Raw genomic sequence first — 24272 nt, forward strand, 5'->3', positions numbered from 1 at the left:
CAGCTCACCCATAGACAGTACTACATCCATTGTGCACCAATACCCAGACACACTCACACACTAGTTTTGCTATCCTTGAGGTGAAGATACATAAATATATTGTTCTTAAATATCAAGCCATTTCAGAAGGGAGAGAGAAGGCAACTTTTTGCAAAACAGCCACAGCTTTGGGGACTTCCTGAAAATGAGGACGTAAATGACTCTGAGCCCAACACTGCTTCTGTTGAAATAAGAGAGGAGTTTGCCAGATCTGGGCCAATTGTGGAGTTCCAGATATATAGTCTGTCAGCTCAGCAAACACAATTTGTTCAATTTGTAACTCAAATGATGGTTCCGTGATAGTGAGCTCTCCAAAAAACCTGGGATCTGAGATCCAAGGTGTGTTTTCCGCCTAGTGCTGCTTCACCAGTAATACGAACTCCACAGTCAGATTCAGCAAACATTTCTAATAGATTGGAATCCAGCTCACTCTCAAGTAGCTCTGTTGGTTGTGAAGGACTAATAATGGTAGCAATATCTTGGGTTTTGTCAAGTAAGCAGATAAAACCCTAAGGCACATAGAAACTGGCACTATCTGAGTAACAAGGTGCTCCTTTCACATAGCCCCTTTCATGATTTACAACTTCATAGAGATGGGCTCAAGCTACAAAATGAAGTTCTTCATCCAAATGCTAAGCCCTTTAAAGTCTGAGAATGTTTGGATATGAAGTTTTGCTTTAGCTTATAAATATGGGGGCAGTTTGCAGGGCTCAGATTTGGAATGTCCTCAAAGATTGGGGATACTTGGATCTAGATTTTTTATTTAAGGCACACCTCATTTTAAGGCAGGTTTTTGAAGGCAAAGAAAATTTTAGTATAAATTACTTAGGTAAGTATTTTTTAATGTAGTGTCTTGGTGTAATTGAAATTTTTAAAATTAGTTCAACACCAGTTTGTAAATAAAAGCAAGCTCTGAGTCAGAAGGGAATCACAGCATGACTGAGAAGTTTCTGACCCTGAAAGACACATACATTTGTATTTACAGGTTGTCCGTCATGATAGAACCATGGAACAGATAGTCTTCCCTGTCCCCAATATTTGTGAATTCCTCACTCGAGAATCCAAAAGTCGTGTATTTAATACAACTGAGAGAGATGAACAAGGGAGCAAAGTGAATGACTTTTTCCATCAGACAGAAGATCTGTACAATGAAATGAAGTGGCAGAAGAAAATTAGGAGTAAGTACTATCTGTAATTTCAAGGATTTAGTTTCAGGTTGTCTAATTGTATTTAAAACCTGTAAGTCACCAACCAAGTATTTTCCGTTTTCATTTTTACTTGTTTCCAATCCCTTTGATATTACAAGAAAACATTTTCCAAACCCAAGATTGTAAGTCACTGGAGATGTGCCACCTGGGGCGGGGGGGGAGATACATACACAAAGAAGAAATAATATGGAAAAGTGACTAATGAAATCATCTTCTGGGCTCTCAAGACCAGAATTGAGTGGTGGACTAAATGGGTGTAACTTCACTGAAAATTAGTTGCACCCAATTATGCCAGATGGAATTTTGGCCCCTAATGTTTAACAAGAACGAGTGTAGTTGTGTACTTATACTTTTAAATATAATTCACTGAAAACATCTTTCACCTTGGGCCAGATCCTCAGCTAGTGTAAAACAGTGTGGCTCCCATGAAGTTAGTGGAGCCCTGCCAATTTATACCAGACCTCTTTGCACTGAGTCATTATTTACTATTCCTGGAGAATGATCTGTTTTCTTAGTAATAGTACTTTGCATCCCAGGATCTTTTAAAGCACTTTACAAAAATCCAGCTGGCTTAATTCCCAGCAGAACCCAGTCTGTGAATCCTTGGTGGCCAAGGGGACATACCTACTCAAACTGTTTACAACACCCATTCCGCTGGAGGGCGCAGCTCCAGCTGGCACAGGCAAGAAAGTGGGTGGTGCTAGTTTCAGAAGGGACATTGCTAGAACACAAAGGGTCAGCTGGCTGGTTCCCTGGGGGTCTCTCCCAGGAACCCCACACAGAACTTATAGCTGCTCCCCCAGGATGGAGTTCTCAGGGGAGGCAGAAGATTTGCTGCCATGTGACCTCCCGTAAGAGTGAAGTTGTTTCTAGCATTTCAGGAGGTGGTAGATGGCAGCCCTGTGCACCTTCCAGGGTAAATCCAGCCTTTTCACAATTAAGCTTCACAGCACTCCTGATAAGAAAGTGGGATATAGATCTAAGGATCTCTTCATCCACCATTAACATGCAGATGCCTGAGAGGTAGAATACAGCAGCTCTTGAACAGTTCACAGCAGCATTGCACAACCAGTTAGGAAGGAAGTGAAGAATACCAGATATGGACAGAACTGCAGGAGGATTTGGCTAGCTAGAGTGGAATGAATTAACTTGAAGCTTTTACCACCACTAAAAACATGATGTTGGGTTGTAGTTTTTGTGAATTTAATTCCCAGGGTGTAGTTTCTATTTCAAAATAATTCTGCTCACACAGTAGGACTGGGATCCCAGTTAAAAGAAACACCAACAAACAAACAAAAATCCCCAACTGCTGTCTGAGAGAGCGCAGACTTGGATCTGACCTCTGTAATGCTAAACAAGCATAGATTAGGGGTTTTTTAAATCCAAAACAGAAATGCCCACATTTCCTTCCATAGATGGAACACTTAACAAGCTTTCCTATTATTTTGTTTGAAAATGCAATATACATTCAAGTGCTGTTTAATCTTTACCCCGGTGTCTGAGTTGCTATGTTATCGTACAATGCTGCATTGCTTGAAATGAGAGGATGCCTCATGCAAAGGCTCCAGATCCTTAAAACCCAGAAGTTAACAGCCTAATTTTACCACAAGTGAATCTTAATGTTTAGACTGAGCTAACTCTAAATGTGGGTAATTAAAGCTGACCTTACTCTGAGACAAAAAGATCCAGTTTGGGGAGTTGTCTGTTTCTAGGAGTCAACTATGTTCTTAGTCATTTCCAACAGTATGATAACAAGTGAAGCCCTACAGCCAGCAGAAAGGTCCAAGAAGGTCAAGGGTGCATCTTTTATGCATACAGGAAATTCAGAGCATTCTAGGAGTCTTTATAATTTCCTGAGAAAAATGTAATCTTCAAATAGTTAAATGTCACAGGTTTTAGAGATTTTGAAACACCATATATTAAGATATAATTGGAATTAACATTTTCGAACACTCACCTTGTGGGGTCCTAGAACTTAGACTCAAGCCCAAGCCCAAGCCCAAATGTCTACATCACAATTAAACAGTCCGTTAGCCCAAGCTCCATAAGCCTGAGTCTGCTGGTATGGGCCAGCAGCGGGTGTTTAACTGCAGTGTAGACATACTTTAACTGTGTTTGTACAGCCTCTAGCACAATGGAGCCCTGGTTTCAGAAAGGGCCTCTAGGTGCTATTACAAAAATAGAACAGATCTATTTAGTTATGAGGGAGGACTTAGAAGCGTGAGCACTGCATGTAAAATACTAAGACTCCTCAGTGATTCTCAGACTTTTTTACTGGTGACCCTTTCCACATAACAAGCCTCTGAGTGCGACCCCCCCATCAATTAAAATGCTTTTTTATATATTTAACACCATTCTAAATGCTGAAGGCAAAGTAGGGTTTGGGGTGGAGGCTGACAGCTCACGACCCCTCATGTAAGAACCTTGCGACCCCCAGTTTGAGAACCCCTACCCTAGATCCTTATTGGCAGGGTTGAGCCTTCCTCTCTCCCTTAGGTAAATTGTGATTTATGTGGTTTCAGTGGGTCTTTTGGAAAAGATCGTAAGCCTGAGACTTTGTTCTGTGAGGTCATAAAAAACCCATTGCATTTTTTGTAACAGACGGTCTGTGTTCCAGGATCTTTGACCAAAACATCCTCTTCCCTCCACTCTTGTGAAGCATACAGGGAGCCATTTGTCCACAGATTTCCCCTCTCCTTTCGCTGTCAAGTGAAATGATTCCTTCACAAAAGGTCCAGTCCTCCAAACTTAAAATAGGTAAAACTCTTGTTACTAAGCCCCGGAGGGTCGTAATTTATAATAGATTACTGGGATCCTTCTGGGTGGAAAAGCGCCATGTAAATACAATATACTAGGACTATTCAACCTGAATATTTATTTTGGACTTTACTGTTCTCCATTAAGCTGCATTTCTTGTTTGCATGAACCTGTTGCTCATAAGCTCATGCATCTCCTTTTCATTTCTTCAATGCTGCTTTTCTCTCCTGCCTAGATAACCCAGCCCTGTTCTGGTTCTCCAGACACATCTCTCTCTGGGGGAGCATTTCCTTCAACCTGGCTGTATTCATCAATTTAGCAGTTGCTCTCTTCTATCCATTTGGAGATGATGGAGATGAAGGTAAGTGATCTTTTTTTTTTCCTTATATTAGTGAACATTTTCAGTTATAAAGCAACACAAGCCATTCCATCACCAAATAGCGATTCCTATGACTCTCCTTCTGCCTTGCAAAGCTCTTGAATAACTTAAACAGAACAGGTTTCAGAGTAACAGCCGTGTTAGTCTGTATTTGCAAAAAGAAAAGGAGTACTTGTGGCACCTTAGAGACTAACTAATTTATCCGAGCATGAGCTTTCATGAGCTACAGCTCACTTCATCCGATGAAGTGAGCTGTAGCTCACGAAAGCTTATGCTCAGATAAATTGGTTAGTCTCTAAGGTGCCACAAGTACTCCTTTTCTTTTTAAACAGAACAGCTAAGATTTTCAGAATTCACTAGTCATTTTGGATGCCCAGTTTGAGCCACCTTAACAGGGCCTGAATTTCAGAGGCCGGACGCTCAGCACTTTCTGCAGATCAGGCTCTGATAAGATGTCTCAAATCAGGCACCCAAAATCACAGGCACAGCTGAAAATCCAATTCAATAGATTTAGTTGCTCTTGAACATTGTTGTATGATATAATATGAGTTGATTCTATGGTGTATTTTTATATACTGTAGGAATCTCATGGGAAAAAATGTGCTGGAATTGTTAGGCATAGTATTAATTGCTGCCATCAGTTTGGGCAGCTGCCAGTGTGGTATTTGGTATCAGTCCTATGACAAGGACAGTATTGGTGACCAGAATTACAGCGAAAAATCTCTAGCAGACATTTGGGTGCTATATAAATCACTAAATGAATATTAAGAATGAAAAGAAATTTGCAATACTGGCAAAGGAATCACGCAGTCTTAAGTTTGTGAAAAACATGAAACTTTTTTTTGTTCTCGTCTCAAATTTTTTGCAGAAATGAAACGTCTTATTTAATCCTCTCTTGTGTCTTTGTATGTGTAATCTGGACTCTTTGGGAAACAAAAAAGCAACACTACCATACATCAGAGAATGTTTTAATATATAAGCCTTGAATATAAGCCATACATCAGAGAATGGAAAGTTTTTTTTTCATTGATTTCAGAGGGTTTTGGATGTGGTCAATCATCTGCATTTCTTTGAAAACGTACGGAAATATTCAGTGGCCATTTAGGAAGGCATGATATGGAATGAAATTATTTTAAATATGTTTCATTTGTCAGTTTTTGACTGCTGTGCTGTGCTGCTATAAGGATAAAATAACACATCATTTGCAAATGGTAGATTTATTAGATTAAAAAGCAATGATGTATTTAAAAGCAAAGTGATTTTTGGCTCTGGTTCATAAGAAATATATTGAATAATATATTCCATCAAATGACTACTGTAGACTTGTTTTTGTAGCCTAAACATGCTTAAATGGGGACAAAGGGGACTGCATGACTCAAGAGATTGGGAACTGAAATAGAGAGCCATTCATCTCTAGGTCATTGGTTCACATCCAGTCCAATTAGTAATGTGACTGAAAGTCACTTCCATCTGATGGCTCATGTGAATGGAGTGGGTGGAATCAGTCCAGGGTCTAGTGGATACATGTGCTCTTCCCAAACGCCACTGCCATAATTGGCACAAACCGATGGGTCTGGTTGGCAGACTCAACAGAGAGGCAAAGGATTAAAGTGGATTGGCAGGGAGACTGAACTGCCCTTTAACCCCCTGAGGTGGTCTCTGCAGGTTACAGCACAGGCACATCAGCAGGGTTATGTAGGGAAGCTTTCAGGGCCGAGATTCCTCCTGTATATAACTGCTCTGTAAAGAGAAGATTCTAGTCTCCACTGCTCTCAATTTTCTAAAGTCTAAACTTGTTTCAAGTGTATGTGTTCCAGACCATAAAGAATAACAGAGAAGAAATAGAGAGTTCAAATTATACCACTTAAACTAAGACATATTTACCTAATCTGAGAGTTTTACAATGTGTAAAATCCTCTGGGCTGCAATCAGTAGGTATTAACACTTAATTTGAACTGCAGGCATGTCTAGTATTAGTTTAAGCAGTCCCAATAATCCAGTGGTTTCAGTGATAGTTCAGTTCACTTTTCTAAATCCCATAATTCCAGGCAATTGTAGATGTAATTAGAGATTTATTGACAATAAACATGGATGTGGCGAAGCAGGAATAGTCACCAGACAGACTCCTTTCTCCCTCCTCCCCTTCCAAAAAAAACTAACTCTAGAGCCAGGGTTTATTTCACGTTTTTTTCCCCTTCTCCTTGAGTAAATCAGCCCACAGCCATGTGTCTGAAGTGCTCGGGTTGATCTAATCAGCCTAAGAATGTTCTTTTAATTTACTTCTGCTATTCCAGCATCATATGATATAAGTGAAACTGCTCTTCAGACATCGGCTCCTTGCCTCAACTGTGCAAGTCCTGTTAAATTAAATTGATTGACCTGAACCAAGGAGGGGGGGAAATGACATTTTAAAGGAATATTGAGGGCTTTGGACCTACCTTTTAAGGAAGAACTCACGTCCAGTTTAAAGGTATATTCCAGATTTGGTAGAAGTTTCCCATTCTAGTTGGTAGTAAAATTATTTTACAGAGCTGGACTTGAACCAATTGCCAGGATATAAACACCCTCAAGTCTGGAGAAAGTTTGGATGCACTCTGAATTTGGAGACCAGAGGCTGTCTCTGTTTTTTCCTAATCCCAGTGATATTACTTAGCCCTGGAGCTGTTGCCATTGTTTCTGTGCTGAGCCTATCTTAACTGCCTCTTCACATTTCCCAGCCACCACCATTTCACCTCACCCATACTGGATGTGCACTTCATAATGTGAAAAATAAGTGTACTACATTGACGCAGTCCAAATATTTGAATATACTGTTTCATGGTACAATGATTACACTAGAGCTAAGGTGCCCTAATGAGCTTTGCAAAAGGGAACTGATTGGCAAATCACTACAACAGACTGTCAAGTTGTCTCTTCCGAGCAATCCACAGATTTAATGAAGACTTTATTACCTACCCTTATTGTTAGCTGTGTGAAATTAACCCTAATACATTAACAGTATTTCCCACTATGATCATGCGAAGTTATGGTCAGAAGGTATGTTGCATGATTCATTCACTTTGGTAGGTAAACTGGCCAAGGAACCAAGCTTTGCTCAGGTTTGTTTCTTGACACATAACTGATTTTCCAAAAGGGTTAACATTTCCTTTTCTTCCCTTTCCAGGCACGCTTTCTCCATTGTTTTCAGTCCTCCTTTGGATAGCACTGGCAGTCTGTACAGCTATGCTGTTTTTCTTCTCCAAGCCTGTTGGTATCCGACCCTTTTTAGTGTCTGTAATTCTCAGGTCTATATACACAATAGGGCTTGGGCCTACGTTGATACTTCTTGGTGCTGCTAATGTAAGTACTTTAAAACTAGCATAATTTCCATTTCCATAGAAGCAGCAGTGTTAAGGGCCATATTTTAAAAAAGCAAGGTCTGAGATCTGTGTACTGTTTCACATCTGCTTTTGCACACACATTTAGCACGACTGGGTTCATGATCGTTCTAACAAGTATCTGTATAAGTTTCTGTTGAATCACAGCAGCTTTATGTTATATCAGAGCTGGGATGGGATTGGGTAGCTGCAAGCTGGCCCTGTAGCTCTAACGTGCTGGTTCAGAAGTTTGATTGAATCATTTTTTTAAAGGGTATTCTAACTAAAAATAGAGTTGCAAACAAAAAAAAAAGAGAGACAGTCCGCAGCCACTGAACGTGGATTACAGTCCTATTGTTCATTTCATGGTGGCATTTCTACATACTGTAGAGCTGGTTCAGTTCCAAATTCTTTGCAAAGATTTCATTCTCTAATTGTGTTTTAATGTTTTATGGCATGAAAGAAGCCCTAGCAACCTACTAATGACATAGAAATAGATCACGTAGTAACGATGTACATTTTGCCATGACCCCAGGGAACTGATCATTGTATAGATATACTTCATATATATACTGTTCAATCAGACAGGTATTGAAAGTACAAAGCCCAAAAAGGGCAAGTTGTTAGAAGCATAATCAGCTTCTTAAGATGAGCCAGGGAACTAAAAGAAAAGGGCAGGAATGCTATTAAAAATTCAGTATTTCATTGGAATCAAAACATTTCCCAAGTCCTGATTCTGTTTAACTTTCAAGGGACAATGCCAAGATGCATACAGTGGTTGTCTTTAAAAACTTTTCAATTTGGCCTTTTCAAGTAGATAGTGTTATTGTGGTATTTGCATTAAACCCTAACTTCCCTGTAATTAGTAAAAGGAATACCTAAGAAATTGAGCAAATACTGACATAACATTTAGCTACAAAGATAACTGAGAAGTTTTAAAAGGAATATTGCTGTATACAGAGGCACCGACTTTCTGATTCCCTAGGGGGTGCTCCACCCCCACACTGTGCCCCAGGCCCTGCCCCCACTCAACCCCTACCCCCTAGGTCCCACCCCTGCCCCACCTCTTCCAGCCCCAGAGTGCACCCCGCCCTCACTCCACTTCTTCCTGCCTCCGCTCCTTCCCTTTCCCCCTAGAGCCTCCTGTCCGCCGCTGAACAGCTGATCCTCAGCAGGCGGTGGAGGGAGGAACTGATTGGCAGGACCCACTGTTGGTTGCTGAGCACCCACGGAGTTGGCATCTATGGCTGTATATGCAAAACAAATTTTGGAGAGGAAAGAGCAGAACCAAAAATTCCATAGTAAACAGCAGATCACATTCTGATCTCAGCTCTGCTTTCTTAAATCTGGAACAACTCCATTGACTTTAATGGAGTTATTCCTGATATACACTTTATAACTGAGATCCAGTTCTGGCCCACGCTGTCTAAAACTAATGGCATTGTATGCAGTGCCATTTCTTTTTGCGAATACAGACTAACACGGCTGTTCCTCTGAAACCAGTGCTAAGATGCAGTATTTTTAATTTGAATGTACACTATAGGGACCTAATCTTGCACCCATTGAAATCAATAGGAGATTTGCTATTTACTTTAATGGGACAGGACCAGGCTTGAGGCTACCAAAATAAAGTCACTTAATCTATATCGGAAGTAATCTCCATTGCATGGCTTTGTTTTCTTACCTAATGTGTAAACGTGTACGCTACACGTCTGACACAGAGATATAGATATATATAAAATAAAATGTGAATGACAGTTCACTGGTTTTTGCACCTAAAGAGTGCAAAATACCTAAAGAGTATTAACTCTGATTTTGCAGCACCCCTTAAGTATTCTATATATTAAATATAGAGAACAGCTTTAGTAACACTATCGAGGTGCCCAGTCAATGTGAAAAAACTGCTAATGGTGGCTGCTGCAGAGTAATATTGTTTAATGCATTGTGCGTGCCTTATATGACATTATGTAGTATCCATGTGCATATTTAGAATAAAGTGGAAGGGCAAGGCAAGGGTTTTGAAAGGGCTTTTGTGCAAAACAGCTCTGCAAACAGCTAGTTAAGTCTGGCCATCTGCACCTGTTGTCTCTTGTCTTATGCTTTGACTGTGAGCTCTTTGGGAGCAGAGAACGTCCGTTTAATCTCTTTGTACACTTGGCGTCCTGGTCCATGACTGGGGCTCTGAGACGCTATCACCATATGAACAGATGATGCTAATATTGTTCTAATGTAGTAAACCTAGCCTTGTAATCTCCCCCCAGCTTTGTAACAAAATAGTATTTCTGGTGAGCTTTGTTGGAAACCGTGGCACGTTCACTCGAGGCTACAGAGCCGTCGTTATGGACATGGCCTTTCTCTACCATGTAGCGTACGTGCTGGTCTGCATGCTGGGCCTCTGTGTCCATGAATTCTTCTATAGTTTCCTGGTGAGTATGTGCCGCCGGGGAGCGGGAGACCTTGCAAAAATAGAAAATACCATTACCCTTGCAGCTGTCTTTGATTTCTTCCTGACAATCATGCCAAATCATGGGTAATTTTAGCATATTGTTATGTGGCTGCCCATTAGAAGCTACTGTTTTTGTTAGGATTTATTGCCTGTGTTACAGAGGTCTGTCTACACATTTCATTCCAGAAAATCATTAAACAGCCTTCTCTTTGCCCCCATCCCTCCCCAATTCTACGTTTGTATGCTATATCCTTTCCAGTACCCTCTGTTTGTCTTGTCTAGTTAGACTGTAAGTTTTTCAGGACAGGAACTGTCTACTATTCTTTATTTGTACAGTGCCTAGCACAATGGGCTCTCATTCTCAGTTTGTCCTTAGTCAGTAGGTAATAAATGTAATGAATTATTTTAATAAATTGATGGGACTGTTTTGCAGTTGGTATGGGATGCTTCTGACATGTAGCCTGAAGACATTTTAAATATATTTTCTTCAATTCTACTGACACAGGTAGAATTCCTTTCATAATACAATACAGGTGTACTGAAAGTAACTCCATACAAAATATGATCTTGAAACTCAACTCTTCAAATCGAAGAGCATTTAAAAAAGCCCTTTTTGATGCTCTTAAGTAGTTTTTAATCACTTTCATTTTATTCTGTGGTGTGTAAACCTTTTGGACAGATTTCATAAACCCCTGTACAGTTCAATAGCTTTCACCTTTCATTATATTCAGTTTTCTGAACAATCGAGTCTGTCCAGTAGTTGCAGAGTTTCATATAGATCCTGCTTTCAACACGAAAGGGCTTCAGTTCTTGCTCTAGTAAAACCCCTACTGAAATCAAACTTTCAAAACCTATTTCTGTGCTTACACATATCTGTCCTGTTGTCACTAAAGTTAACAGGAGTTGTGCTAATATGTGAGGACATAAGTAGGCTCAGTGGTGTAAATTTTCAAGATGTGGTACAGATTCTCTGGATGAAATCTTGGCCCCAGTAAGTCAATTGCAAAACATCTATGGACTTCATTAGGGCCAGGATTATACCTAGTGTTTTAGCTGCTGGTCCCCTTTAAAATTAATGTGACTTGTTCCTGAAACAGTATACAAGGCCTGGCTTTAAAAATGTATTCCTGAAGACTCTATTATTTGTTATATATGGTGGGGTTTTTAAAAGTACCCAAGTGACTAAAGAATATATGTCCCATTGAAAGTCCTCACCCATCCCACCTGTAACTCATTCATGCTGGTGAGTACTCACATTCTCAGTGTAAGAGACAACTAAACACTGTGTAACTAAGAGACAGATTCACCAAACTAGCAGTTAGTTTTAATATTGGAGATTTTTTTTTAAACCAAAAGAATTGTGAAATGTAAGCTTTGCATTTAGGGGGCATAAAACAGGCAGTAAAGTCTATTTGTGAAAATCTGTCTTACAGGGTCTTTATTTGGTATAAATTCAACTATGATCAAACTTTTAGGTAACGCCGAAATTACAAGCATAGCAAACACACCAGATGATACAATCAATGTTCAAAGTGACCTGTATTGATTTAGAGCAGAGGGGGCTTACAAGACATGAAAGGGCGTTTTGTTTTAATTCTCCCTGTATGTAGGATTTTACACTAACAGCAGGGAGACAAAATAGAGACTGTAACTGACCACCTATACACAAGGCGTTTAAAGAATTTTATATTGTCCTAAGGTCACTATGTTATAATATGGATTACAGTAGCTGCCACCGAGGTGGCGTGGAATCAAGAACGGTCTATCGGGAGGGGAGGTTGTCCATGGAAGGATCTCAGTCCTAAGATAGAGACTTCACTGTGAAAAAGTTTAAGAAATACTGATATGACTACGTTTTTGCTGTTTTTGAATGGCAAATGTCCATGATTCATTCATGGTATAATTGTAAACATTCCCTAGTTACTTACACATATTCACTTGGTAGTGGAAATACTCAAAACTTATTTTTGTTCCTAATTTTTTTCTCTGTTGTTAATCCTCTTACAAGGGTGTGGATTTCCGATCTCATGAATTATGACTAATACCTTCTTCTATGGACGATTCTGATAAATCATTCTGTGTCATCTCATAGCTGTAATCTGTGTATTTTGGAGCTGAAATACATATATTGAAGATAAGACCCAAACAATTTTAGAACACTAATACAAACCAGAATTATAAAAGAAAAAAGCTATAGTTTCTTGAAAGGGGTTCATCGTTATTGTTATGTTTAGGAACTTGACATTAAAAAAGTTATCTTTATGTATGCTCCCCTTAAAGTTAAATCCTAGCAACACAGGTGATGCTACACAAATAGTACGAATTTTACAAGGGTTATACAAAACAGTAAAATTAATTTTACTTTTTCATAACAAAGTACAGCCTGCTGACACATGTGTAACTTTAAATACCAAAACAGCCCATCAGCTGAATGGACTGTAGGTTATTCACGTGCATGTTTGCAGAATCGAGGGCTTAACTATGTGTGTGTATATAGTAGATGGGCCCAAAATGCAAAATTTTAAATCTAGATCTGGACTCTTCTGCATACTGTGGGGACATTGGGATTTTGGTCTAGCCCATTATACTTCTGGGGGAAAACTACTGAGTTTGGATCCCGATTCTGAATGTTACCGAAGTATGGATCAGCTCATATCTGATGTATAGCATTCCTCTTAAGTTGGTTGTACAGTAATGTGTGTTAATAAAGTTTATCATGCCAAATTCTGCCCTCTGCCCACAGATATCAGTGGGAATTGTATGTGCATGTTTCTGAGGTCAGGATTTGGCATAGGTGTATTTCCTGAGTTGAGGAGGTGTTCCCAACTAGCATCTGTATATTGTCACCTTTATTTGGATTTTCCTGTATTATATTTTTTCTAGTTGTTCGATTTGGTGTACAGAGAGGAGACTTTGCTCAATGTCATCAAAAGTGTTACCCGAAATGGCCGCTCCATTATCCTTACTGCAGTGCTAGCTCTCATCCTGGTCTACCTCTTCTCCATCGTTGGGTTCCTGTTCTTGAAAGATGACTTCATCATGGAGGTGGACCGGTTGAAAAACAGAACACCTATTGCAGGTATTGCTTTTACCTCAAATTATCATCATCCTGCTGAAATTTAGCATTTCTATGAGGATAATTCTGCTCCCTTTAAAGTCAATCTGAGGGTTTTTCCATTGACTTGTTAATAGATTAACTCTAGTAGGTAAAATTATTCTGCATAGGTTTGTTTCAGACATAGGCTCATCTATTGAAATATTACTAAAATATCTCACAAGTTAATTCATTCACTTTTTTCCCATTCCAATTCATGTTGGAATTTAAGAAACATTACACTCTTCACTATTGTTTGAGAAGAGTAAGTCATAGCAAGTTAAATATAGCTTTTTAATACATCTTGTACACAGAATGTATTGTTTTATGCATGTTGCACTATACTGACGTATACCATTTTAACAGATTTAGTAGACGTATGACTGATTTTTGTTTGTTTGTTTTAAATCACCAGGTGGAGGTTTATTGTTAAATATACACCTCTCATGTATGGAACGTTCATAGAACTTCTGTTAAATACACTGCAAGTTCTATACACAGACTTCTGGGGTAAAATCCTGACCCTAATAAAATCATGGAGTCAGAATTTTACCCTTAGACCAAAAAATATGGGCTTATGACTAATTCCCTCAGGGGCTGATCCTTGAATGCTTGAGCACCTGCTACCTAACAGAAGTCACTTGGCACCTAGCAGTATCTAGTCAATACTGCACATACTCTGTACACTATCTAAATGTTCATAACTTTATTTCAAAACTAAATGTGTTCAAATAAGGCAAAGTTCATTCAGGATACTGAGCATACGAAAGGAGAAGTATTAATAAAGCCATTTTGCAGCTATCTGACATTAACTACACCTTGTTTTCCATATTTGGATCACTTTAAAAGGTTGGGTTGGTTTACACGTAACTTCCAAGCTGAAATCAAGAACTTGAAATTTAATTTCAGAAGGTTTCTGTGACCACTATTGGAGACAGGATACCTAACTATATGAACCACTGGTCTAGGGTGGCAACCCCTATGTTTTTGTGTTCCCCTTGTTGGGCTCTGTGGAGATTGTGTGGCTTGTTGTGTTCTTGCTGGCATTCATACACGAGAATCTAGTCAAGAAAATATACAGATGATATTAGAAGATGTCAGGTTAGCAGAATATTGTACAGCAAAAATTCATTTAAAATGTTAGCTTAAGACTCCTTAGGTGGGAAGAAGTCAGACTGAATCTATTTACACTGCTTAAACAGCCTACTATACTTTGGACTATTTGGACTGAATGATTTTTGTCATCATTTTTGCTCCTTAAACTTTTTGCAACACTGATTTGAAATGCAGTAAATTGTCTGCAATGCACAGGGTGAAATTGGTGTTCAATAAAATCAAGTTGATGTACACGTGTACCAACTTTGGGAATGTTAAATTAGTGTTTTACTCAAACCCATACATATTAACAAATGAGTACCAAACTGTGTTTTTATCCTTGAAAACTCTTAAATATTCTAGATTCAGGAAGACTGAATATCAGCTCGGTGTCCTGCTTGTCAGCCTTTGTGAATAATTTATCTAATGGTTTTAAAACTGACATTATTTTCAGATCTGACAGTTGTCTGTTGCTTTGAATACATTTTGTTCCAACTAGAAGTAGCGGCATTTGATGTAATGGTGGAATAGCTGTGATGTACTGCAACTGTAAAATAGTGTGTAAGTCTTCCTTGAGATCGTTTTGAGCTGTTCATGCTGAATGCTTTCTTTCTGCTGTGATCTAATTTGTTCTTGATTTTTTTTTAAATAAATCAAGAATTCATTTCAAGAGATTTGTGATTTTAAACTTTTTGTCAATGTGCTTGGTATGTCTAATAGATGTACTTTACAGCATGTGCCTCTTGATCAATATCCTGCTTTTCATTTTGTCAGGTATTGGTGAAGTTCCTACCACAACTCTAACTTCCATGATGGAAACATGTGCAAAAGAAAATTGCTCTAATGCCTTACCTATTGCCAACCCAGGTAAGTATAAAAGTCCGCCAAACTGTGATAAATTTAAAGTAGAAGTGTTTGTAAGTTACTATTACACAGGAGAGGCTTTTCTTGTCAGGAAAATTGACTATCATTATTCGAAGTCAGAAGTGGCCACATTTTTCTACACTGAGAGCTGTGCTGGCAACTTGCCTAGAGTGCGAGTGCTTCCCATACCGAATTTCCAAATACACGGACATTTATTTGTTATCAAAATCAAATGCTGAATCTTAATACTGACGTGTGCAAATATCTTCCTTCTAGCTGAGTTCATGGATCACAAAAGCCAGCAGCTGACCAGCTTTATCCTTCCGTTGAGTGAGAAACCAGCTGTGAGCTCCATCTTAGGATCTCATAAGTTGGTCTTAATAATGCAGCATACACCACTGAATGCCTGGATACACTTTTTCTGCAGTCCTCATCTCAGATGCAATTTAGCTTGAAGAGCTAAGTTAAAGGGACATTGTCAGCATGTTTCAGAGTAACAGCCGTGTTAGTCTGTATTCGCAAAAAGAAAAGGAGTACTTGTGGCACCTTAGAGACTAACCAATTGATTTGAGCATGAGCTTTCGTGAGCTACAGCTCACTTCATCGGATGCATACCGTGGAAACTGCAGCAGACTTTATATACACACAGAGATCATCAAACAATACCTCCTCCCACCCCACTGTCCTGCTGGTAATAGCTTATCTAAAGTGATCATCAAGTTGGGCCATTTCCAGCACAAATCCAGGTTTTCTCACCCTCCACCCCCCCACACACAAACTCACTCTCCTGCTGGTAATCTCGTCAAAAAAATTTTTAAAACCTTAAAAGTGGTTTCACGTACTATAGCCCTCCACTACTTATGTGCACTAAGTGACTTTTAATCTCTCCTGTTGCTGAGAGAGAAAAACTGAGGAAACTGACTATATAGGGGAAATAGTGAACTAGTTTGCTTATGAGACTGTTACGTGAGGTTTTGCCAAAAGCCTTACTAAAAATCAAGATATATTAAGTCTACTGCTTCCCCCCCATTCATGAGGCCAGTAACCCTGTCAAAGGAGGACGTTAGGTTGGCTATAACTAAGTGCTTACAAATTATTTAATAACTTGTTCCAATATCTTTGCAAGTATCAAAGTTAGGCTGGGGGGGGGTCTGTAATTCCCTAGGTCCTCCTTGTTCCTCCTTTTTAAAGATAGGTACAATGTTTGCCCTTCTCCAGTTCTTGGAGACCTCACCCTGTGCCCCATGTGTTCTTGAAGATGATTGCTAATGGTTCCAAGATTGCTTCAGCTAGTTCCTTAAATACCCAGAATGAATTTCACCAGGCCCTGCTCACTTGAGTATATCTAACTTGAACCTGTCCTTCCCTATTCTGGCTTGCGTTCCTTCCCCCTTGCTGTTAATATTCATTGCAGTCACCATTAACCTTTTTAGTGACGACTGAAGCAAAATAGGCATTAAACACCTCAGCCTTCTTGATGTCTGTTATTAGTTCTCCTTCCCCACTAAGAAGTGGACCTGAACTTTCCTTTGTATCTCTTGCTTCTCGAAGTCAGAAGTGGCCACATTTTGCTTCTACTGTATTATAGATCCTCTTTCTATTGCCTTATGTTCCTGGCTACATGTGACCCATTTTGTGCCTTAGCCTTTGATTTTCTCCTTACCCTGCTTGTGCTGTTCTTTTCTACTCATCCTTAGCAACCTGTCCATGTTTCCATTTTCTGTAGAATTCCTTTTTAATCTTCAGGTCATTAAAGAGCTTCTGATGGAGCCATATTGGCCTGTTACTGTTCTTCCTATCTTTCCTTCATAGTGGGATAGCTTGTTGCTTTGCCTTTAATATTGTCCCTTTGAGAGTGCCAGCTCTCCTGAACTCCTTTTTCCCTTAGTTTTTCTTCCCATAGGACCTTACCTACCAGTTCTCTGATATTATACTATTATTATTACAATCTAGGAGGGAAGATTGACAAATATCTATACCGATAGTGTATTAGTGCTATAGGTCATTTGGGTTCAGGGACTTACCATCCATTACTTTGCCTTTCTTTCTGCTAACCTGTATTTAAATCAATATTGATATAAGGCATTATCCGTAATGTGAATTTTGGTTTACTGAACAAAGGGTTTTCAGTCAATCAAAGATATCTCAGAGCCCAAAGTGTGGCACCTTCACAGTAATTTCTTACATTTACCATTTCAGTTAACCAGGGAAGTTGAAAATTGACATTTATTAAATTGTATTATTTCTGAAAGCTCCACACTAAAAACCAGCACATGGAAGAAATGGGAGAAACGCTGACCTTGTGCATCCCAAAGAGAGAGTAGGGCCCTGTGCACTTTCATGCTTATGGCCCAACCTACATCTTTGTAGCCTGGCCGCAGTGACTCAGCAATTCTGTGGCATACATAGGAATAGAACCCAGGTTTCCAGGCTCCTATTGCCCAATCCAATACCTTGAGGTCAGTGGGTGTCTTTCGTTTACTTCAGCGGGCATGCTCTTAGTCCTCTGCCCTAACCCTGATCACTGCTAGAATGAGTCACACATAAGCCAGCCGCTGTTTAATAGCTGGAAATGATGGCATTACTTGGTTTATATGTGGGTATGTAGGGGAATGATTTCACGAGAGACAAACTTCTGAATGTACCTCTAATTCCCATACATCATGTCTCTCTCTGTCAGCTATGCACTCAGGGATCCATTGAAGCCAGTGGGAGTACTCGCATGAGTAAAGAGTATTCTCATGAATAAAGCTTGCAGACTTCGGATATTAGCGGGGTTACCTGTGGGAGAACAAATAAGGATTCTCACCACCTCTCTGTCAGGTTAAGTGTATTGCTGTCAAAAAGCTATAATGTTGTGGCTTCAAAATTGATAGGGATGATAAATAATTACAGCTGTAGAATGATGAAAGGCAAATTACATTAGCAGCCACTTTTTCGAATAAACAGAGTGTCTATTGCTGTGTTGGGAGTGATCAGTTGATGCTTTGGTTTACAAGCCTTTCTTTGTTGTGGCTGTAGGTGAGGAAGAAAAGGAGAATGGAATTGAGAGGACCTGTGACACTCTGCTAATGTGTATTGTTACAGTATTAAACCAAGGCCTGAGAAATGGCGGTGGTGTGGGGGACGTGCTAAGAAAGCCTTCCAAAGATGTAAGCATTTGTCTAACAGAATGCAAGTATATTTTCTCATGTGCCTCGTGAGCTCTGAAATCAACTTTTACAGGATATAGGAAATATTTTTATCTAGTCAACTCGAATGTCACGCAGATGATTTATCAAATGTAATTTTAACATACCGGATGGAATGCTCAATGAGAAGAGCAAAAGCTCAAGGCAATGATTTTACATGAAGACGGGAACTCCAGGTGCTAATTACCTTTCTGGCAAGCTGGAGCATATTATAACCTTCCGAGCAGTGCTAAGAATTGTTGCCAGATTGGATCAGTTTCCCATTACAATAGGAATCAAATGCAAACCTTTGAATGGGGTTGATTGATGATATATGTCAAGACTCTCGGTTGTGGTATATCAGGTTTATGGTTAGCTGAGATTTAGTCTAGCATTTGCGTTGGAATAGATCCTATTATTTACTCATATCAAGCAACATACTCTAACAAAGGCAAAAGAGAATTTCAAATACACCAAACTTCCAAAAGTTAAAAAAGCAAAGGGGACTTGCTTTTGTTTTAATGCAATACATTTAAAATAAAATTAACAACTTCAACAAAATGACTTTTTAGTTCAGTATGCGCAAGGACACCATAACAGCCTCGTGGTTGGTGCTCTGCACTGTAAAGCTCAGGGCTAAATTTACAAGTATGATCTCTTGCTAACCAAACACTGAGGGATGACAAGCGCTGCAGCTACAGAGCACTCAGTTTTGGGGGGAAAGAGCTCCTTGTGTTAATAATAGTAACCTAGGTCCTGATCTGTAGTCCAGTGGAGTCACTGCCCCCTGTCTGCCTTGATGGGCAGAGGGCCTTATGGTTCTCTTAAGAGTCCAATCCAGCCTTGCTCAGAAGGAACATTAGTGCAACGTGGAACCAGGAAGATGGGGAATGTTGGCAGCAATAGAGAACTACAGAAAATCCAAAGAGGAGGGGATAAAAGCATATAAAGCCAAATCCTGCCTACTCTGCTCATGTGAGTAACCCTTTTTGGCTTCAGTTAGACTGCTGATGTGAGTAAGGCGTGTAGGGTCTGGCCGAAGACATGCATCTGTGCCTTGCTTTACTGTAGCTAATATTCTGAAAAAGTACCTGGTGGTTTAATATTTTAGTTGTGTGCTATTTTTATATCATACTGACCCTTTCTTATTGTTTCAGGAGCCTTTGTTTGCTGCCCGAGTTGTTTATGATCTTCTATTTTATTTCATCGTCATAATTATTGTTCTGAACCTCATCTTTGGAGTCATCATCGATACATTTGCTGACCTTAGGAGTGAAAAACAGAAAAAAGAGGAAATCTTAAAGACAACATGTTTTATTTGTGGTAGGTGCTATTGAGCTACAGTGGTATTTGGTGGGGAAAGCAATAAAACAGAATACTGCTCCATAAATGAGAAAGAGTCTGAAGGGCAGTCATCCCTTGGAAGCTAACTCTGTAAAAATGATGGAGTGGGATTCTACATTTATTCCTTCCTGACAGCAGTTTACAAGTCAAAAGATGACTTTTCTGAGTTCCACTTGGGATCTGAGAGTCAAGCTGTATTCATCCCACTGTTTGCATCGTCACCAATAATGAAGGCTCTGCAGTGGAGCGCAGCTATTGATTTTGTTGAATAGCGCAGCAGATAAAAATACAACACACTCTTCTGTAGCAGTACAGGCTCCACAACGTTAATTGTAGCACAGCCTGTCCACTTGATAAGGAGAAGTGACTCTGAAGACACACAGGAGCAGATAAATTGAATAAGAGGTGTCATTACATACAACTTTTCTGACTATGATTCGCCCTTGCTGGTGCAGAGAGATGCAAATCACACCTCCACACCAGGGAGGGAAGCTTTAATCTCTGCTCGGGTCTCCATAGGAGAGCAGATCGGGGAAATTGTAACAGATTAAATAATTCCATGCATCCCTGTCCTCCCTGGCCATGACACTCGGCCACAGTTTCTAATCTATTGCACAAGTGGTTACAACAAACAGTTTTTCTCATGATTTGAGCCTCAATCCTGCAAAGACTTACACGCATTTAACTTTAAGCACACATGCAGTCCCTCTGAAGCTTCAGTAGGGCTATTCACATGCTTAAAACTAAGTATGTTAATAAATCTCTGCAAGATAAGGGCCTATGTGGCAATATGACAGGTTTCAGAGTAACAGCCGTGTTAATCTGTATTCGCAAAAAGAAAAGGAGTACTTGTGGCACCTTAGAGACTAACCAATTTGAGCATAAGCTTTCGTGAGCTACAATAATATTTAATTATATTGTTGTTGTTAAGAGGGAATATGATGAAAGAATAAATATCGGGCTGATAGAATTTTGCCAGAAATGCTTTAGTGTCTCGAGGTCTTGCATAGCAGTCACTGTCTGTAATTATAGCTTTTAAATTAACATCCTTTCTCTGACATTTTCCAGAGCTTATTTTTACACAGGCAGTGAAGATAAATGTTGATCAGGTGGAATATCACATGATGTTTTGTGTCTTTTGCAGGACTTGAGAGAGACAAGTTTGATAATAAGACCGTTTCATTTGAGGAGCACATAAAGTCAGAACACAACATGTGGCATTATTTGTACTTTATCGTTCTGGTCAAAGTGAAAGACCCAACCGAATACACTGGTCCTGAAAGTTATGTGGCTCAAATGATTGTGGTGAGTCGTGTGTGTGAGCTGTGCTTTATGCAGCTGAAAGATGTTCCTTGCAGATATAGCAGGGATGTTTTTTTCTCAACAATGAGAAGCTTTGATCTCTATTTTTAAAGACATTTTTATACGTCTGCAATGGACTGTAGCAAAGCCCAATCTCCATCATAATGAACAAGAAAAAGGCTACAGTCTTTACATTGGCTCTCCTGCTCTGTGGGTTCCCCTCATTAGCCAAACCAGCCCAAAGAGCATGGATCAGAACATCTGCTACTGCTCCTTTGTCCAGGATCACTGGGCTACTATCCAGCAAAATGACCCCTGCTGAGTAACAGAATACAGGGTCAGCACTGAAAACTAGCTCTCTCCTACTCCTCCACTGAACTATTAAAAAGACCAAGAAGAGCTGCTGTGGTGATCAGAAAAGCTGGAGGATGTCCTTTGCGTGGCTGCACCAGTTTAGATTCCCCGGGGAATTACATTCCTGCAGCTGCCTGGCAACCTAGAGGGAGCCATTTGAGGGAGAGATGGTAACGTTGCCATGGCCACCCTCCCTTCAGAGGTTTCCACTGGGGAAAGTAGATTTCAGTTGTAGTGAGGAATCCAGAGCAGCCCCACCAGAGGCGGTTGTTCAGGAGATATGCCAAATTGGCACAGCCCCTAGCTCTCCCTTCCAGATTTCCACGGCTGGGGTCTTCCACTAGGATCTGTGGTAGCAGAAGCTGACCTATGAATATGACCAAGGATTCGTATATTTATATCCCAGAAAAGGATGTAGGCAAGCGTGTACCAGGCCCTGTGTGCATTTTTCATTCTCTAGAGCACCATTTCTTCTGATGACTGGCTGATCTTGTGGTGGTGGTGTTCAAGCTTTTAATTATATATACTGCTCATTTTCACTAGCTGACTTCACTTGCTATATTTTAGTCCACAACTCACTTAAGAACCCGCTTAACTTTAAATGTGTGAGTAGTGTCACTGACTCAAGTGCTTAAAGTTAAGCAGGTGCTTTGCTGGAATGGAGTCTTGTTGAATATGAACCACGTAATGGTATCCTGAGATGATACGGGAATGCATTGGGCAGTGACAGAAGAGCAGGCATGTACATAGGAATTTCAAATTGTCAGCGACATCCCCAACTGTGAATGGTGCAAGGAAATATTGAATCTGTACTTTCCAATAGGGTGGAAAGAACAGAAAATCGGAGTAAAACTGTCCACTGTTCTATGTGGATAAATCATTTGAACATAGTGGCAGAAGCCTTTAAAAGTTACCCTTTGATCTGTTTCTACTTTATCCCAGTGGAAGTCGGTATTTAAAATCATGGACTGACAAAATTATAGGTTAGAGTTCTCTCCTGTGCAGTTTCCTCTCTCCCCTTCCAACAATTTTTAATTTTTAAACTTTGGAAGTATTGTACTATATTTATTCATAGTACATATGTTTATCCTCTGATGCCAGTAGCTGGATTTTTCCAATGCAATGCACTAATGTTGGGTGGCTCCAGACTCACATCTCTAAAACATTAACAAAGGCATCAAACTGCCTTTAACCTCAAGTGCTGAACTGATCAGTTTGAAAACCCCACTCCTGTGCTGAGAAGCAGATGGCTTAGCTTGTGGAGGAGTCAGTTTGTTACTGGGGGGATTTTTTTTTTTGAATGGGGACGTATTGTTTGTTTTTCATGGGGGTATTTAAAAGCAATCATGACATCAGTGTAAGGAGGCTGCTTCATGCAAGTGTCTGCATACTGCTGACAATGGGAGAGAGAGAGAACTGTAGACTACGATCTAGGAGAACATTCATAGTGCAGAGGAGAGAAAGGAAGTTGGAGGTAAAGAAAAGAGATGCAGGTGTTCAAACGAGACGTGGTTGGAAGATGTTGGGAGAGAGGGCAATTTATTTCTCTCTCTCTGTGAAATTCAATTTCATGGGAAACTTTTTGGCCCGTTCTAGTTAAAATGTCAAGATCTGTACAGCCACTCCAGTGGCTCTCGCTGTGGAGGGAAATACAAGGGCTGTTAAAATGGATATGCAGCATGGGAGGGAGAAGTTCTACACCTCAGCACTATCAAGTTGCCAAGCACCCAGTCCAGCTAATTAAGTTGGTGTTGAGGAGCTGATCCATTGCCCTCCATCACATTTTTCCATTTCCAGACAGTCAGCTACTGAAGCTGTCCAAAAAAATCACCAGCTGTGCAAAACCCAGAGAGGGATATGAACATAGTTATTAGCTGTGTAATGGGGTGAACTGAAAGCCTGAGTCCTCACACTGCTGAACTTTGAGGCTCAGGCTGATCTTGAATTGTATGAAACTTTGGGGTATCATTCAGTGAATGCTGAGGGTTAACTGAGCTCAGTTTCAAGTATCCTTCCTCCCCCCACCTCCCAGCAGGTATGGAATAGCTAGGTATTCTTTATTTATTTAAATAGCAATGGAAAGAGGATACTGGAAACATTATCAGTATTGCACAATTGGGGGGTGGAGGGGAAAGAGATACAACATTTCTGGCTGTGCTTGGACCAGAAAATGAGATTAGTGGGATCGATGTATCTTAATCTGTGTGGTGACTCTCTTCCTTCTGTGTCAGTTGTCCAGTGCACTAGCTGTTGTGGGATCTGTTTAAGGTATTGATGATATACTTAAAGGAAAGACCAGATGTGTGTGTGTGTTTTTTTTTTTTTTTTGTACTAGGCTAAAGTTTGGCAAACATGATGTCAAGAAAGAAGGGAAGTGTTTTCATTTGCCCAATTCCTTAATTAAAGCTATAGCTTGTCTGGTGGTGTTCTATACTCCTGTTAACTCAAAGCACAGGTTTGTAAGACTGTCTTTTGCAGGTAGTTACTGCACAAGTGATGAACATGCAGATTAAAGCTTAAATTTTCAGTCCTTTCTTTTATGGGCATAAACTGCACCCCTGAAACTTAAACCCACATTTTGGGACCTGCAAATAAAGTGGATGCAAAAGTTTGCCACAGTAGCCATTGCATTCATTCCTAGCAAATCAGGTAGATATGAATTAAGCTACTTCATTGTTGTGGGATTAAACAAATGCAGACAAATTGTGCCCACAAAGTGGGAGACTAGATTTTCTCAAGCTAGCCCTGAAAGTTCTGTGGTGCAGGTGCACTGGCCACCATTCATAGCAAGTTTCATAACAGTTTTTACGAACATCTCACTACATGTCATAATATAATTATGTAGGTATTGCTTATTTACACAA

The 24272-nt window shown here is 39.9% G+C and overlaps 1 protein-coding gene across 4 annotated transcripts in view; it reads left to right on the forward strand.

The window, feature by feature from the left end:
• The window catches only part of ITPR2 (inositol 1,4,5-trisphosphate receptor type 2), a 401023-nt gene that overhangs the window by 293148 nt on the left and 83603 nt on the right, over positions 1-24272 (forward strand). For all 4 annotated transcript variants that reach the window (XM_075121545.1, XM_048825997.2, XM_075121548.1 and 1 more), the window contains exons 47-55: positions 1025-1217; positions 4240-4365; positions 7547-7722; positions 10001-10165; positions 13069-13264; positions 15149-15241; positions 18260-18390; positions 19566-19731; positions 20897-21057. In XM_075121545.1, the coding sequence (XP_074977646.1) occupies positions 1025-1217; positions 4240-4365; positions 7547-7722; positions 10001-10165; positions 13069-13264; positions 15149-15241; positions 18260-18390; positions 19566-19731; positions 20897-21057 (1407 nt within the window). The remainder of the gene's footprint in view (positions 1-1024; positions 1218-4239; positions 4366-7546; positions 7723-10000; positions 10166-13068; positions 13265-15148; positions 15242-18259; positions 18391-19565; positions 19732-20896; positions 21058-24272) is intronic.

The sequence above is a fragment of the Caretta caretta genome, chromosome 1, assembly GCF_965140235.1.
Source record: "Caretta caretta isolate rCarCar2 chromosome 1, rCarCar1.hap1, whole genome shotgun sequence".
NCBI lineage: Eukaryota > Metazoa > Chordata > Testudines > Cheloniidae > Caretta > Caretta caretta.